This window comes from Sitodiplosis mosellana, unplaced genomic scaffold (genome assembly GCF_009176505.1).
Source record: "Sitodiplosis mosellana isolate CC-2019 unplaced genomic scaffold, AAFC_SMos_1.0 Smas_scaffold_6166, whole genome shotgun sequence".
NCBI lineage: Eukaryota > Metazoa > Arthropoda > Insecta > Diptera > Cecidomyiidae > Sitodiplosis > Sitodiplosis mosellana.
The window spans coordinates 6,262,119-6,280,981 of NW_022601407.1; the positions used below are offsets into that span (position 1 = coordinate 6,262,119).

Here is an 18,863-nt window from a genome sequence, read left to right on the forward strand (position 1 = left end):
AAAGTAGAACTTTTGAAAATAAGCTCATATTCGTTTGATAAAAAATTGTAATGTTTGATTGTAAAAACAGCGGAAATGCCTGCAATCGTCAATTAGGCAAAATTATGAGAAAAAAAAAAGTTGGATTTCTTTGTTTTATTTCCGAAATGTCAATTTTTGTATTAAAGCCTTAATAATTTTGTATTAAAGTCGTAGGCTGAAACATCTCTAGTCTAAGATTCAAAACATTGGTTTGAACTAAGATAATCTTGCAGATTTCGACTCAAGATCGTTTTAGTTCAAAGCAACGGAGAAAGGTGAAAATAAAGAATTTCTAATCATTTTTAGTGCCAAATGGTCTCCATTCTCCCTTGAATATTATTATTCCACTCAAATGTGTGTTTTTAGAAGTTCGCCTTTGAATTAAGTTTTTTTAATTTTTTTTCTTTCAATTTTTATCATTCGATTGAATTGTAGTTTTTGCTTGAAAACTCATCTCATTTTCTTCTCTATCTCGTTTCCCATTATTACACGTTCCACAGATTGCATTTCGTGCGGCTTTATTGGAGCAAGAGAATGCAATTCTTCGTGCGCAAATCCTGGCGCTTCGAGAGGAATTAGCAACGTTGCAGCAAATGATTTGTAATCGTGCAAATATCTAAAAGAAAACAATCAGAACTTCTGTTCACACATACACACTCCTGTAGCAGGTTCCCAAGATAAAAAAAAGTGCAATCAAATTCGCGTTAACACTCAAATAAACACGACACGACACCGCAAATCAAACTCAAAATGTAAAATCAAAGTGTTGTAGATAAAACATTAAATCACCGAACCACAACCAAAAATAGTGCACGGTTTATCTAAAACCAAACTGAGAACTGTCCATTGTTTTTGTTTATTTTGTGTGAGATGTTTTTTATTTTGTAAATTTATCCAGTTTATTAAGTAAAATCTAAAGAAAATAAAAGTTGGGCTAAAATGGAATCCTTTTGCTCTCTTTCCTTGTCTATTCTTCAATGTATTTTATGTGTATTTCATGAGCCATCATTGGTTTGTATACATTTGAATTTGTTGGTTAAGTGTTCAGAGAAAGTATTTTGTTTACAAAATTCATTAATCTAATAATGTTATTGCCGGCTATTGTTCGGAGATGGCTTTGTCAAAAGGAGACGAAGACTACAACAACAATGTAACAAAATGTGTGACACAAAACCGAAAGTCGAGTACAAAAGCGACGCTGTTAGGCTGAAGTGTCTAAACAAATAAAAAAGAATGAGAGAAAATAAAAGTGAGAATGACACACACACACACTCTCCCAAACCAAATGATTTGTACCGGCATAAATACCAATGTAGCAAACAATAGTTTCTATTGTTGGCAATTGGTCGAAAAGCAATTTTTCATTGCCATATTCCCAACTAAAAATGGCAAAACAGAGTCGACTCGACTCACACACACACAAAAGCGATAACAGCGATCAACTGCCAAAACAACGCGCGCACCAACGGACAGAGAAATAGAAAAGGGATCAGCCGTGTGTGTGTGTGTGTGTTCGAATGAATCGAAGAGGGCATCAAAGGAACAACACAAATAAAATGTTTCATAAAATGAAAACGTAACAATGATGACACGATACATTGGTATTGGAATATGTAACAATGATGATGGTAACCCAATTTACCGATGTTACCAATCGCTGCGTATCAAATATGACAAACGGCTGAAAGGTAACGAGAATGCTGCGAGCGAATGCTTCAATAGAAATCAATGTTTGTTGTCCGAATTGTGTGTTCCTTTTTCCACCAGGTCTCATTTCACACTCTTACTAGAATGTCGTCTGATTCGTGTCCCCGATTTGACGTAAGTAAACCATTTTCCATGCAATAAAAATGATTTTCACTCGAGAGAAGAAAAAAAAATAATCACGACCGATCCGAACGAAAAACCGTTCGATATCCCAAACAAAACGGTTGAACACGCTGAATGAAATGAAAAACATTGTTTTTAATGATGACCTCTTAGGTAAGCACTTTTTTCTGCCATCTTTCGCGACGGTAATTATTCATGACTTTGCCACCGAATGAATCAACCATAACAGAACATTAAATCGGCTTTAAAAGCAAGATGAGGAGTTGAAGCTCCTGCAAAAAAACGCACTCAATCGTGTCACTTTGACACATTTCTCGTTTGTAAATAGTAATAAATCGCTTGATGTCGACATCGTTATAATTTTTTTCTTCATTTCGTCCTCTTTTTTATTTTCTTGGCCGTGTATTGCTTTGGTTTCGTCCCTCGGCGAGCTAGAACTAGAAATTATTATCTCACATTTGATGTTTTTGCCATGTTCAACACACCACATTTACATCGGGCGCACACACACACACACACACATCCTTTCGTCACTAGAACTATAGCACATACATAGATGACATGTCATAAATTAAGTGCATTTTTTTCGTCTGTCTGTTTCTTCCTTTCATTGTGACGTGAAAAAAGGGTTCAGCTCATGCTTTCTTCAAGTATCAGAGACAATAAAGCGTTTATTTAATAAAAGTGGTGTCGATTTGCAGTGTCAGGCCAATCGTTTCCACGCCATTTCAAGAGCGTAGCTAATTTTAAGTGGAATTTATCCATGATCATGATTCAATTTCACCTGGTTTTCATTTTTCTCGGTCGCTCGGCCGCAAACTTCATCCAGTCCATTTTCACGTCATTGGAATACTAAATCGAAATCATGATACTCATCATTTCCTGGTTTAACTTTGCCTGAACTGATTTGAATCAAACAGGAAAAAATGAAAACATTTAACGCAGGATGCATTTTATGAATGTTGATGTTGGTTTTTTCCATGGAACCTTCTTTTCGAACGTGCTGTATCTGAACGGATCAAACTACCTGTGTTTTGGATTCGTCAACCGTTTCGTCCGTTTAACATTGTCACGGAATGTAATTTATCTCATTTTTTCTGGTGTGATTTGGAAATCATTCATTGGTTTCAATCGAAATGTGTGCATGTTCGCGGAATGGTGTTCGGAATTGAAGAGAGTAATGTAGAATTGTTTGAATCCTGATTGGAATAATTCCTTGCACGAACATGCTGTTACGCTCTATCTTGTGCTCGATCAATTCGTGGAAATGAGTGTGTGTTTGAAATTGAATTGTCTGGGGGATGACACACTCACTGCAGCAATTTTAACATTTTAAGTAACAATTTCGAAAGGTTTCTTCCAAAAACCTCAAGAGCAAAAGGACAATCGACCATAATGTAATGGCATACACACACAATTCAAAGCCACAAAAATAATCAAGCCAATTCTGCCACCGAACGCACAACACCTTTCCTAATCAATACAAATACACGTACAATGAGTCCTTCAGCCGTTTGTCTTATTTTTATGGCATTGCCAACAAATTGTGTTGTTCGTGTGTGCCACACGTTTTTGTTGTCACCAGATTCTTCTCTCTCTCTCACTCTCTCTCTCTTACTCTGTCACTCTCCCTCTGTTGCGTTTCTTTTTGTGCATCGAATTCAACGCTTCAGAACAGAAGAGTGCAACTCTCAAAAGATACGAACATTTATCTGTTTTAAAAAAAATATAAGTAAATAAATTATCATTCGGTTTTAAACATTGTTCCCGATATGATTTACCTGTATAGGTTTTTCTTCTTCTTCTTTCAGTTATATTTCAACTGAAATGTATTTTCGAATTTTTTCGGGTTTTTATTTGTGGCAAGAGAAAGTTTTGATGTCGACGAGACCTGCATTTTTCCACCAAAAAGATGTTTATGACCAACGGAAACAATGGCGTTTTATTGTGGCAATCTTCAGAGAATTTGATTGAATTTGATGTTATCCTTTTGATTTTTTGTCCAAATGCGAACATAAGAATCGATCTATTTTACGAGAAAAAAAAATTCTTACAGTCAAAATTGAAGTTCTAGCGTCAATGGTCCAAAAATATTTTGATTTTTTGTTGTTCCTTTTATGAAAAAGAAAATGTAAAACTAATGAAAAATCCCAAAAGAATAAGTTATTCAGAATGAAAAACCATTTTCGTTCAAACTAAAAAAAAACTCATCTCCACAAGGCAGTAAAAATTCCGAAATTAGACTGTTTTTTTCGGAATATTTACTGAACAAGTAAAATGATCTAACGAATCGAATTGAATTGAACATGGAAATTGTCCCAAACCAGAGATGCTCATTGAAGTTTATTTGAAAAAAAAAAATATTACAATCATAATTCGATTGAAAAAACCAATTGAATAGAATTTATGGAATATCCGACGAGCCCATCGATTTCCATATTGATTGTCAAACTTCCACTATTTCAAAACTATTGCGCTAAATCAGTGAAACTAATCGAAGGATATCGAGTGGAACATCTCTCACGGAGCGACATTTATTTCCATTCCATTTAAAATAATCGATATTGTTTTGAAATCTTCTCCGCCATCGTTGTCGTAGTCATTACTATTACTGTTGTTGCTGTTGTTCTTTCGGTGTGTCACCGTGTGTAACATTTGGTTAGTTCATGTATTGTTCACAATTGACGCTTGCGTTTGTCGAATGTGAAACTAAGCTGAAATATTAAATCATAATCAATGGGGTGATGTTCATTATAAATTATCGATTATTATCCATTTCTTCTCCGGTTTGTTTACCGTTTTGTTCACAATTCGTTCGTTTCACTTATTATGAGCGCGATGTGCGCATATGCATTGGATGGAAGAAAGTCTGTGCGTGTTGAAGAAAACCAGAACCACAGTGAGATTGAGTGTGTTGTGTCTGCGTAGCCAATTTTCGAATGAAATTCGAGTCGAGTGTGTGTTCGTATGGTTTTGGCATGGCAATGGTTTGCCACACGCAACAAACGTACAAGGCATTAGTCCATAAAACGTAGGCACGCATTACAATCAGACGCACCAAAAAAAAAAACCAAACAATACAGAATGAAATACGCAAGAGATGAATTGTGAGCTAAACCGAGAGGGACACAGAGAGAGAGATAGAGAGAAAGAGAGTGAAGAGATAGAGAGATACGGAGGAGATACAGAGAGCGAAAAGAAGTTAAATAAAACGATAAATCCATTAAATAAAGTGCCTGGAAGTTCATAAATAGTTGATTTTTATAACTTTCAAACGCATTCGATAGATTACATGCGATTGATTTATGGATTTTTCATAGACTGAATCGGCAGCAGCAGCAGCAGCAGTAGTACAAAAGCAACAATGTTTTATTCGATTTTTACCGATTTCTCTATCGATGTTATTGTTGGTTTGTTTTTTGTTTCGTGTCGTTTTGTCGTCTCTTCTCTCTTCACAGTGTCTGTTGAGAATGTGTATCTCCCGGAATGTCACAATATTTATATTGTCAATGCGCTTGTGCACAATTCAATTGTTGCAGAGTTGCACAATCGGTTTTTGCTGCCTTTTCTTCTCTTTCTCACTCTCTCTCTCTCTCTCTCTCTCTCTCTTTCCCATTTCAACGCCGTTTCTCTCTCGGTGTGTTTTTCCCTCGTTTTTGACTCTCGCATTTTTCGTAATGAATTTGTAGGCATCTGTGTGATCCGTTTGCACATTATCGATCCGCTTACCGTAAATTATTATTCGATGATCATAGTCATTGTCATCATTTCTGTTCGTCGCTGTTGTTGTCGTTGCTGTTGTTGTTGTTTTTTTTCCTTGTTTTATTCTCTGTTCACTCTCTTTTCTGTTGTCGGGTGAATTTGTGAACGGCGCGTTCTCGGTCAGTTTGTCGCTTGAACTCTCAGCCCCGATTTGAAAACGAGCCACTTTGAGCTCAAGCTTTTTATTGGTCCGCATTCAATTTGGCATTATAGAACGGCAACAACGACGACGACGACGACGACGAAAAAATATCAAATAAATAAACAACAACGTTGATGATGATGATGATGTTGATAAAAATAGATTTTTTTCTGCTGCTACTTTGCCGTTTGCTCTCTCGTTGTATTCGCGCTGTCCGCGTGACCGAATTAACGACAAACCACATTGTCTTACATTCAGTGCACTTCATAATTTTTTTTCTGTTGCTGCTGCTGTTGCTATGTTTCATTCGCTAAATGTGTGCATGTGTTGTTTTCTAAGTCTCTTTTCTGCGGCTGCTGCTGCTGCTGCATCATTTGCATTTACATTCGGAAATGTTTGCCTGATCATTCCCATTTTCAGTGTGTGTTTCGTTCATTTGTTCTTGAACATTTGACAGCCGTTTAATTGATGTCATTTTTGTGAGCACAGTGCCGTTCATCAAATGCAAATGCGAACCTCACTCAACATTCTCATTTTATTCCAACGTGATCCGCGATAATGGAAAATGTCATGTTTATTGTTTCACAAATGAAACAAAACAAATGAAAGAAAAAAAAGTAAGTAAGCAAGCAACCAACCAACGAACGATAAACAGAACCATGTAGATGACGTATGTGAGACATGCACATTTGTGCATGCATTTCGATTTCGATATTCCCATGCTACACTCGATTCACCCGATTCGGGGCAACTCTCATTCGCTTCAAATCAAAATGTAACTACTACAACAGTAACACGATGATGACGACAACAACGGCTACGAACAAATGAGTTTTGCCCGGCATTTTTGTTTTTCACCGTTCAAGGAACATTATTAAAAATTTATGCATTTAATGCTGTTTCGTGCATTTAATTGCAATCATTTCGCTGGAATATGGTTTAACTGCTTGTGCAGGAGGCCCCCGGTTTCCATTGAACTGATTCCATATATTCGTGGCCAATTGTTATCGGTGCAAGCGCACGTTCGCTCGCTCTCTCGCGCGATGACCATAAAAAATGAACTTCCATTGCGAATCGTGGTCGCGATTAAATGCACTGCAGCATTGGAATAGAATTTCTAATTTTCAACAATTATTCGAATCAAAACCAAATTACCAAATGAAGAATACCAAGTCATGGAGAGAATGGAAATAGTGCGCATTTACAATGGAATTGATTGGTTCTCACTGCTGTGCGATTGCAGCTGTGGGACTGTTCCTGTGAGATTTTTTCCTTCTAATGACAACTTTTCAGGAAAATCGATTGAAATACTTTCTATTGGCGCTGTTTTTTTGCAGAAGAGCAAAAATTCAAACTTTGCACCAAACTTCCTCGAAAACATCTATTTTTGACGCACGAAAATATTTAGATGGAAGGAGCGATGAATCAAAACCGATTCCGAAGATTTAGACGAATAAATTGTGTAAAACGATGCCGAGAGGCCGATGGTTTTAAATCAAAAGCCACAGTTAGATGTTATTCGCGGTTTTGCCATCGCCGCTGCCACCAAATAGATGATGAAGATGTGCGACTGTACGCGGTACTCTATAGCTAGCTGGTCTTCATTTATCAAATTATAACACATTTGCAACATTTTAATATTATCACGTAGTTGCTTCTCACCGCATGACTGTTGCACACCAAAAATTGTTGCACTCAGTTTGTGTATGAGTCGTTCGAAAGTGGATAAAGATAGAGTTCAAGCGCAAGTTGTGGAAAAAGTGTCGAAAAAAGGCATTTCGCGCTCAGAACGTTTGTGCGCTAGAAGATCAGATATCTCAGTTCATTCACGGTGCGGTGTTTTGTTCCTGTGTGAGCGCGCTAGAGAGATGATAGTGGAGAAGAGAAGAAAACAAATAAACTTGAAAAAGATTGCCGACAATTCCGAAACGGTTTTTTCGTATGCGTTTAAATGACAGTTCGGGCTAGAGAGACAGATTTATGTGCAGTGTGTGCACCGTAGTTCACGCCATAACAAAAGCGCGCTTGATGTTCAATTCGTCTTATTTAAGTGTGTTTCACCCAGTGTGCCAGGCAGGAATAACACATGAAAAAAACGAAACGGCGCACATAGTCAAGAGCATTGCATTTGTGAGCCCGCGCGCGAGAAAAAAAGACCATGTTTTGATCCATTGAAACCCTTGCGGAACTGCTTGGATTTTTTTTTGTATGCGAAATAAGAGAGAGAGAGAAAAAAAAAGTGCAACAGCAAACGAAAAAAGAAATATTCATTTGGTCGGAACTCGCGTAATGCTCGGCTCAAAACTATTCGATTAACTTTCAAGATGAGGCTATAATAGAGTGGCGCATAGTTGAATTCTATCTCTCTCTCGGTCACCCGCTCGCCTGTTCGCTCACTCTTTTCGTTCAGTCAAAGAGTTTGAACAGAAGAAACGCTCATTATTATCTCATTATTTCATGTTTAGACGGTCTTTTGTGGCCAATATGAGGCAGGCAAAACGTTTCTATGTGTGTACACATTCCAATCGATCGCGGCGATCACAGTACGCGCGCGATTTATTTACGGATGCACCTCAATTTAAATGTTGCTGCTCGTTTTCGTTTGTTTTTATGTTATTTTATTTTTTCGCGTATACTGTGTGGATATCTTCGTCGTTTCGTTGTTGTTGCTGCCGTTTAATTTTGCTTTTTCCTCGTCGTGTCCATTTCTTTTTCTCGTTTCGCGTTTGACTTTTATCGCTCTGTTTTGGTGTGTGATATCATATGGATTTTTATTAGCTTTGCACTTGAGCACCGTGTGCTTTAGTCAACATTTTATGGTCATGTTTTTGCTATTTGTCATCGCATTAGCCTGCACACTGTAACAGCGTGCGCGTGCGCTTGCCAGCGCACACCACCATCCAGGCCATGCTATGCAAATAGTTGTGTAGTCTTTTAATTTCGTCCAAATCGAAGAAGATGCAAAGTGTCGTCGTCGTCGTCGTCGGTGGAGCGTTGTCGCTTGCTTCGTTTTCTTTATCTATTTTCGAGGTTTTTTCTTCGGGAAACTGAATCGATATGCATTCGCAAGCGATGCTTTCAATAACAATCAAGCACAAAATGTCGATGGCCATTTGGCTAAATAAACACACTCACCGAGAGTGTGCATCATCACAAAATACACACCCATACACATGGAATGCGAGTTTATCTTCTTCATATTCGATATGGCGCGCGCGCGCACTCAACTGAGCGCTATCGCAAACGATGGTGAAATATACAAAATGCCATTTACTTTTATTCATCGCCTGCTTTGTTTACTAATAAGTAGATTATTGTGAGGCATCCGTAAAACTTGATTTCAATGATAATTATCAATAAGCTGATTTGACTTGATTCCTGTTTTTCCACCACAATCAAGCAATGAACATTTTTTAGATTGAAGCAAAAAAAAAATCCAAAGCAAATCCAAATGAATTTTTCTAACTCTAACATTTCCTGTTGCCAATGGCCATATTCAAATGATACAACTGTATACTCATCTGTAAATGCTGTATAATTCGGGTTTTTGCTTTTACACCCGAAACGAAAGGAGATGCGAAAGTCTTTGGCTCAACTCAGGAAATTCAAAAGCAAAAAAAGCCACAACATTTATTGCATACGTTCGGTTTTGTTCCACGTCAAGTGCAATAAGATGCTCCGAAAGCAAAATTGGATCATCACATTCGTTTTCTTTGAAACCATTGCTGTGCTGGATGATTTTGTTCGTGATGATGAGTCTCAATGGCCCACTTTTTATTACCTCTCTTCCTTCATACACACACACACACAGCAGCGCCTCTGGTCGTTACCAATTTCATTACGTCAACCGATCCGAACGTTGAACAATTATTCCGAAATTCTACCCGCAACAACCATAATTATTGCAATTCATTTAATCATATTTTCGTTTCCATCATCGTTTTCTTGATGAATACGCTCGAAAACTTTTTCTTTCATTCGATTTTCGAAAGCAAAATATTTACAAAGTATTTTACAATAAATAAAATATAAAAATTCCTGCGCAGAGAGAATAACAACAGGGGAAAAAAAACTACGCGATGCCGAGTCAATTCGAATCGAAATGGAATGTTGAAGCGAAAATGACTGCAAAATGATTATAAAGACATAAATTATTGTCATTTTTGTTGATTTGCTGCTGGTGCTGCAGCAGTAGCTACTGGCGCCGTTGTTGATGCTGCCAAGTCGAAGGCCCTGTTGGAATATTAGTTGATGAATTTACGCGTCGATCGAAATTGACATCGATAATGTGTGCGACGGTTTTGGGTTGGCTCGACACACACACACACACCAAACGACATAGCCACAAATGAGAATATTGTGCGTCGTCAAAGTATGTCGTGACTGTAGCAATTGCACAGTTGCTTATCGCACGAAATTTTCAATGATTAAGTATAGGCATTGAGACACAGAAAAAATATAATAAGGAAGAGCGCGCCTCCGTTCCGAATTTGGAATTATTTGCTCACACACACTCTAAATTGCAATGCAATAAATCGCAAGGGACCCATTTCTCAATCAACCAAATGATGTAGCAGAGCGGCAGCGGCGGCACTGAATTACACCCAGAACGGCATGTAGTTTACAACGATCATATGAAGACATCAAGAATAAGTGCGGCGTTCAATATCCATTTGCGTAAAAATATGCATTTTTTTATCAGCAGAAGAGAGGAAAAAACCACACCATCAATATCTTTGATAATGAAATAAAAGCGCCCATTTTCAAACATTATTACAATATGAGCTGCGCACGATTTTGCGCTACTATAAAATTTACCCGGACTCGGCCACGAAAACCACGCAATTCGCAAAACATCAAACTCAGGAGGAAGACGAATGAACAGAAAAAATTTCGGTCAATTCACCGGGCTTTTTTTTAAAAAAAACCGATTGCAATATTGTTTCTTCATTCTGATTTGCACCAGTAATTGATGCTTTACATCAGCCAAAATAATGTAATTACAGGGTATTAATTATTATTATTTTTTTTCGCTTTGCTTGTGTGCATCTTCTGTTACGACGTACACTTGTAGCATTCCATTTCACACAGTTTGTTCATCGGATTTTTATTCCAGTTCGCATTTCGTTTGCACATTGTTTCATTTCATTCTCGATGTTGTTTTTTTCTTCGTCATAATTTTTTTTTTCGTCTGCTACATTTTTAACATTTCAGACTGCGTTTTTTTCCGTTGGTGTCCAAAATAGTTATCTTTCAATTGCTTTCTTTAGTGTCGATCTGCTTTTTATTGTTATTGTTATGATATCAACCGACATTGTTGGTCCAACGAATGAACGAAACAGCAGGAAAAAAACTGATTCGGCAGCGAGTGAAATAGTCGCACGATATTTGATTGGAGTTGAAGAAGAGTGTGCGAGAGAGCTAGAGAGAGGAAGAGAGAAAAAAAAGCACATTGAAATTGATTTAATTGCACCGAATTTACGCAACATAATTTCCTTTTGGATATGCGTGAACGCAAAATGGGCGCAGGAAAGATGGGCAACTCGGTGTGTTTGTGTATTCTCTCTCGCGCGACTTTATTAACCCGAAATGTGTACAATACATTTTACAATTTAATATATAATAATCGGCCGTATCGCATCGCGCGGTGCATCATCTACTCTAAAAAGTTCGCTCTCACTCAATGCAGTGCGCACAGTCGCATATGTGTTGTAATGGTTGTGGCCATGATAACCTTTTGCTTCGTGCAATTCATTCGTTGTGCATTTTTTCGCTGCTGCTGCTGCTGCTGCAGTTGTTGTTGTTGGTCGGTTTTGTTGTTCCGATGATGCTTGTAATTTCATTACGCGATCCGCTTTCTGTGTCGGGCGAGAAGATATCATCGCATTTCGATCATCTCTGCTTTTGACTGTTCTCTCAGTAGTGGCAGTGGCATCATTACAATGGGCTCTTCATTCGTTCCATCGCTTCGTCTCATTCGGGCGCGCCATCATTCATCTCCCCGTTCTAGCAAGCACACATATATCGAGAGCAAGCAACGCAATAATTAATAAATTAACCCGTAAGAAAATACCTTTATCTGCCGAGAGAGTATCTCTTTTTTCCATATGAACTGTACTCGGTGTGTGTGTGTGTGTGTGTGTGTGTGTGTGTGTGTGTATCGACGAAACATATATATATCGAATATATATTAAGAAAAAAACAATCATAAGTTTGTTGTTTTATTCGTATTCGAATAACTCTTCTTCATTTTACATTTTCGATCGGGCATCGTATGATTTAACGTGGCAACACAACTTTCATTTGCTTTGTTTTATATCGCATGCGATTGCTATTAATTTTATTTCTTTCTTTTTCGCTCGCTCATTCGTTCGTTTAGCGTTTTCCACAAGAGATCGAAGCCCGTTTTCGGTCACTTCGCTTCGGTACAAACATAGTGATAATTAATGTATGTTCGCTGTAGTTACAAGTGCGTATGGTAATTTATCCGGGGATATTCGTGTTGTGACCGTTGTTTTCATTCGTTTTCATCTGCACAAGAACACATGTTCTCATTATAATTTAATTTTCGATCAATCTGTTCGCAATGCTTTGACCGAATGCCTCCTGAGAGTGTCAAGCGTGCGCACAGCCAAAATACAGCTCATCGAGACATCGAGTGAAAGCGAAAACAGAAAATAATTTGTCTAATCGATTGATTGCTGTCTTGTCCCTTTTCATTCTGTTTGCATAATTGATTCGATTTTGTACATGGTTTCTACTGTCTTTGCATGCCGTTTCCTTTCTCCTTCTTTTTTTTTCAATTTCTTCCACTTTATTTCCTAATCATTTTTCTTTGTTCAACCTTTGTCGGTGGTTTTTTGAATTCTTTCCGCTGTTCGACACAAAAATATCACTTTTTATGATTTTTAAATCGTCCAAAGAGAATTTCTCCCCATTTCTGGAGATCTTCTTTCGTTTCTTCACTATTTTGTGAGTTTGAGACTCTTCTGGTGTTCATCTCATTTATTCATAAGAACTGATACAATTCCTCTTGACTTTTCCCTCAATTCTCTTTGTCTTTATCTTGTAACATCATTTTATTTTTGCATTTTTTTTTGTTTATAGTTTGTCTTCTCATTGTTTTATTTTAATTTCTTCCGCGAATTTTTTTATTTACATCCGATAACGATGCAAATATAACAAAAAACCAGTATTTGTTTACCTGATCATCTAAAAATAGCACGTATGATGCATAAATTGGAACGGTTTCTGTGTTAAAAATAGAATAAAATTCGGTATATTTCGAAGGCAGTATAATTTTGCGCTGAAAGTTTTGTATGTGTGAATGAATTGGATAAGCGTTTGTGTGGTTCTTTGCCCTCATCAATTGGTTGAATGTGTGGTAAGAAGATGATCTGCGTTTCGAAATTGATTAAATCGACATGACCGATCGAGAGAGAAAAAACTTGATCACTTGTACGTGTGCGCGCGACCGCTAAACCAAAAATGATGAGCGCTCTCGCTTGTGCGCCCAAAAAAAAGCGATGATCAACTCTGGAAAAGGTGAAACTCATTTGGAATTCCATTGTGACTAATTTAAATTTAAATTTGACACCATCATCATACGCCGATTGATCAGCTATTTTACATATACCTCTGTGCAGCGATACGCGACCGTGCACCTCTTTTATTCTCTTATAGTTGCTATCATATTTTCACATTGTTTATTAATCCTGGTTGAATATGCGAACGGACGGTGAGCAGAGCCGAACCGAACCGAACCAAACAACAGCAACAAAAATATGAGCCATGGAATAAAAAAGGAGTTGCACAGTTAACCGTTAGCGAAATGAGATCCGAGTGCACGAAATGCATGCAATTCAAAGGAATGCAAACAAACGACTGAATGGAACGGAAGAGAGAAGGAAAAAAAATGCACACACACAGTGCGCTCGCGCGCGCATCTTGAAGACGTCCAATTGAAAGCGCGGCGAGCACTATTGAGTTTCTGTCATGCCGCGCGCATCAATGACGACGCGATTGCACATGATTCCGATCGGCCGCTCTTGCATGAAAAATAGTCAATTTTCGTTTTATTTCGGTTTTATGTATTTATTGGCCGGGGCAATTTACCTAATTTTTATTTTTCGACTTCATTTATTTCCTACAACTTCAAGTGCGTTCATTCGTATAACATTTTTTTTAAATTCTGGTTTCGGTGTGTGCAGAACAGTGTTGGCCCAGCATCATCATTGGCTTGATGCGCACGTTTGTGTCTCTACATTAAGAGCCATATCGTATTTATTTCATTTGTCCGCGCTCATGCGCACACACGCGCTTATTCCGCTTTTGAATTTCGGAATTCGGCTTTTCACGTCCCCCATTCTTCTACGTTTGAAATAATAAATGAGCATCGTTCGTAAAGCGATTTCATTAAATATTATTTATTTTGCAGGTATTTTTTTCTTCTTGAATATTCACCGGTTGATTATTTCTTATCGTATACAATTTTTTTTTTTCGTTCGTTCGTTGATGTGTCTGCTTTCGGAACACGAATGTGATTAAATTACATGCACTCACCGATGTGTGTTTTTTTTTCTCCCGGAGAAATGTGACCAAATTTTGCGTGCAACACACTTCTTTTTTGTCTCATTCATACTTTCCGTCTTTCTCTCGGCTGTGCTCTCAGCTTTTGAGTGAGTGAGTGACTGAGTTTTTTTTGTCTTGTTTCGTGCGTTCGATGATTTGGCATGGAGTTTTATATCCTTAATTTTTCAGGCCTCATATTTTTTGTTATTTAAATGCAAGCACTTCGCGCTGAATTATTTGTGTTTTACGTTACATTTCATGCTGTATATCGCCGCTGCGAGCAGCATCTCTCGATCTCTCTCTCTCTCTCTCTCTCTCTCTCTCTCTTCAAAAGAAAGAAGTTGGTGACTCTTCTTCGTTTGGCCTCTCGCTTGCTTCACTTGGCTTAGCTTGTGTGCAATTGAATGCGCGAGGGTCATCTGGCATGCTGAATGTGGCCCGTACGTGGTCATCATCACCATTTCTTATTAATAAAACATTATTTATTTGAAACAATTACGGATTGCGCACCGGTGTGCCCTCCCGCTCCATCGCGCGCGCGCACACGGCATCGAATGACATCGGGCCTGATCCAGTCCGAAGACATTTTATTACGGTGATTACAAATTCAATGGGTTGCTGCACCGCAAGCATCTCCGATGCCCGAAAAAACAGTACACACTCACAGCGATTATAATAAAAATGAATCAATGCACAAAATTATTAAAAATGAAACGATTTTTGTGTAACTGATCAGTTGCATTGCAGCGCATTGCGCATCTCGCGTGGAGGTAGGTAGCCGAGAGTTACTGGCAATATGATGACCGAGAAGATACAACAAATTAATGATCACCCGAGAAAAAAAAAACCAAACCAACAACAACAGCACAACAACCGAAAAATAATAAACGATAACAATAAAATTGAATGTCGTGCCGAGTGTGAGGCAATGAATTAAATTTTCGTTGTAAGCAATGAGCTGATATAAACAAATGTGTCTCTGCAAATGTGTGTAAGCACATGCCCAAAACGACAACAACAACGACGACGACAACGGCGACCACAACAAACGAACGTAATCCAATGCGAACATCACACAGCGCCTCATATCACAAACGATCACACTGAGTCTTCCAACAGATAAGTTAAGTGAATGAGGTTCCAACGAAGAAATGAACGAGAGAGAACAAAAACAGGAGGAGAGGCAGACAGAGAGTGAGAGAGAAGAGAGAGAGAGAGAGAGAGAGAGTAAGAAAAAAGGAACACCACCACATGGGAATCATCATCATTGGCAATCGGCATGAAGTCGCATGCAAATATGAAAAAATGAATTATTAATTGGGAGTTTTTATCGTTTTATATGCCATATAAAAACAATTAATTCACATTTATCGGAACGAATATTATGCTTTTTATTCGGCAATTTTGCCAATCAATCTGCCGCCTTTTATCACGTGTAACTCGCGCGCTCGCAATTCACTCGAGATATTTCAGCATAATGTCCTGGAAATTCCATATCAAATGCTTTTTATCCACAATCATTTTATACTTTTTTTTTGTTGTTATTTGTGGTGGGCACAAGAAATTGGACGTAAAAATCGAAGTGAATTGACCGAAAAAGATTTGGATGTCAGTATTTCAAAAGTTACCAAAAAAAAGCCCAAGAGAAGCCTCATCTTAATTTTTTTTAATCAAAAATCTTTGTTATTTTCATCGCGAGAGCTGAGAAAATGATGTGTAAGTCGATTTAACTGATGCAATAAAACTGCTTCCGTCGCTCGAAATCTAATAACCATCGTTAATTTATGGATGGATTTTGGTCAGCACTGCGATCAAATTTCCCGAAATGCAAACCACAACGAGTCGAGAAGAAGAAAAAAAAAGTCAATCCATATAATTTTCGGATATTATTTGAATTGATTTCGAGATCGTTTCGATGCGATACGGTGTTGAGTGTGTCGATTTGATGTCAGTTGCAAAGCGAATTCCATGTACGATTACAATGTGAGCAAATGAGCTCGAAGCGATAACGACCATCAAAACCGATCGATAAACGATTGGCATTCAAACAACACACATACACACGGATCAGAAACGAATGAGAAAAAAAACAAGAAGAAAAAAAATGAATCGAATCTCTCGTCAAGCAATAAGGCAGATGATTTGGTGTTCCCCTAATTGTCACGCTTTGTTTCGTGTCGCTCTCCGCCGAGTGCAAAGTAATTTTTCATTATATTCATCCGATCGATTTGAGAAATATCACATGTCTCAATGTGGCACAAACACACTCACTTACACAAGACAAAAACCGACCGAGTTCAAAAACGCAGCGCATCGATTCCGATTGCATGTTGTCACACAGCCGAAGAGAAAGAGCATCATCATCAACAGCAGCAGCAATAGTAGAAGAAAAAATTGGTGAGTTGAACAAAAAAAAAGAGCACACATTTGATTTACTAACTAACACGTTTCGATTTGATGGTTTATTATTCATTGTTTTGCCATTTGAACGGTGAACGAAGAACTGCATGAACCCAAGCTTCTGGGAGCAATAGCGAGACGACGACCACGACAATGGTGTTTAAGATGCGGCAAAAAGTGTGCAAAATTTGTTCATTTTCATCGATTATACCGAAAACGAGGAATAAAAAAATCCACACATTCGTTCTGAATGCTGTACCCAATTCGATACGAATATCGAGCTGTGTGTATGTTTTCATTCCTTCCCTTTTCTAGTCTATGTCAAACGCTATTGTTCCATTCATTTTTGTTTGCTAACAACGATCCAATCAACATTTAATTGTTTTCAAAATATTTTCGTTGCTTTTTTGTTTCGTTCTTCACCTCCGTCGTTGTTGTTTTGTCTTTCGTTTTTGTGGGTCCCTTTTGTTGGTTTGGCCTTACAATGCCGATCGAATAAGAGGCGCTGAACAGAGATGATCATTTATCAATCATCGTCAAGGAGCGTGTTAAATTTGTGAATTCCGATTGAATTTAATGAATCAAGAGAGTTCTTCTGACAATGCAACGAAAAATCACCTGGAACCAGTGCCAGAAGCTAGTTTTGTTTGTTTTCATATGAAAATTGTGTGTTTTCCGTTTTGGCTGGTTGCATTCACGAGTTGATTGTCATTAAGCGTGTATTTATGGGAGGTTTCCCGCTTGAAACAGTCTTTTTATCTCTGTGTCTGAAGTCGTACGCCACGAACACGAAAATATTTGGCCGGAATCCGGAAAACCAAAATGCGCACATTTTGTGTGTGTGCAACGTTGTCAAACATGTCAACCGCACAAAACATTGTCATAAACATTATCAATTTATGCAATTTGAATATGTCGAACCATTAAATGGTGTGATACGATTGGAATTTGAGGAAATGATTGTGTTAGACGGTCGATAAATGGATGCGTATGACGCGCAAAAGAAAACACACACAAAAAAAAATACGGTAATAAAAACTCATAAACCACACATGGTCAACAGTGAGAGCGAGTGCAACGAGAGTAGAAAAAATAACCATGCGAGAGAAAAAAAAAACTCGCTGCGACACCAACAACAAATGCGACAGGCGAGAGAACGAGTGTGAGGAGCGAACGATATCTCGACACAATGGTTTCTATAGAAACACAGCCGTAATACAACACAAAAGAGCGGCCAATAGCTAAGGCAATCAAATTGAAATGAGCAAATTGAATAATTGATGCACTTATTTCGTATAATAAGGAGGATAAAGAGTGCAACAGAAGAAGAAAAGAAAAAAAAAGCGACGTACACACACAACTAATACGTAATCGAGTGAAACTGAGCGATAGACAGCACACGTAGAGAAGGTGCATAGTGAAACGAACCGAGTGGAAAAAAAGCCAACCATAGCGAGCACAGAAGTGAGCCGAGCGAGCGGGTGTGAGCGGGCGCGCACAACGCATCAAGCTTGAAAATAATCACGTTAAATATGACTAACGTGTGACAGTGTGTAAAGCGTTTGAATGGCAAAAATCACTTGCATGCAGAGATAGATAGCGAGAGATACGAATCGCATCGAACATACCGAATGAGTGAGCGCGACATACACACGACGATCTCTCGCGCAGCCATGACAAGCATGTGAATTAAAACAAAAAACTCATTGCACATTAAATTTTATTTATTTTTATTACTTGTTACATTATATCAAACGTGCTATGAATCCTATTTCGGATTCGAGAGAGAAAAAAAATAGCTTGTGTCCCTCGCACGCCGTTGCACACATACACACGCGTCCAGCAGCAGCAGCAGCAGTATCAACGGCGATGATATGGCCGAGCGAGACGCGAATAATGTGTGCCGTACAGTTTATGCGAGGAGATTTGCAAGAAGACAAAACACTTTTTTTTGTTGTGGTTCGTTTTTTTTCTGCAGCGGGATGATGGTGCACACACGCTCTGAACGATGTAGGTAGCTTATTGCCAACATCCACAGCACCAAAAACCCATCGCGACCAACGACAACGATTGCGATGATCATCGCAAATGAGAGATAGAGAGAGAAATAAAGCGAGCCTCTATCAACCAAGTATCA

At 38.3% G+C, this 18,863-nt stretch overlaps 1 protein-coding gene across 3 annotated transcripts in view; it reads left to right on the plus strand.

The window, feature by feature from the left end:
- Positions 1-881, plus strand: part of LOC129575287 (uncharacterized) — a 3,594-nt gene extending 2,713 nt beyond the window's left edge. For all 3 annotated transcript variants that reach the window (XM_055458566.1, XM_055458567.1, XM_055458568.1), the window contains exon 4: positions 522-881. In XM_055458566.1, coding sequence (XP_055314541.1) covers positions 522-641 — 120 coding nt within the window. In that variant the 3' untranslated portion in view covers positions 642-881. The remainder of the gene's footprint in view (positions 1-521) is intronic.
- Positions 882-18,863: the final 17,982 nt, after the last annotated feature.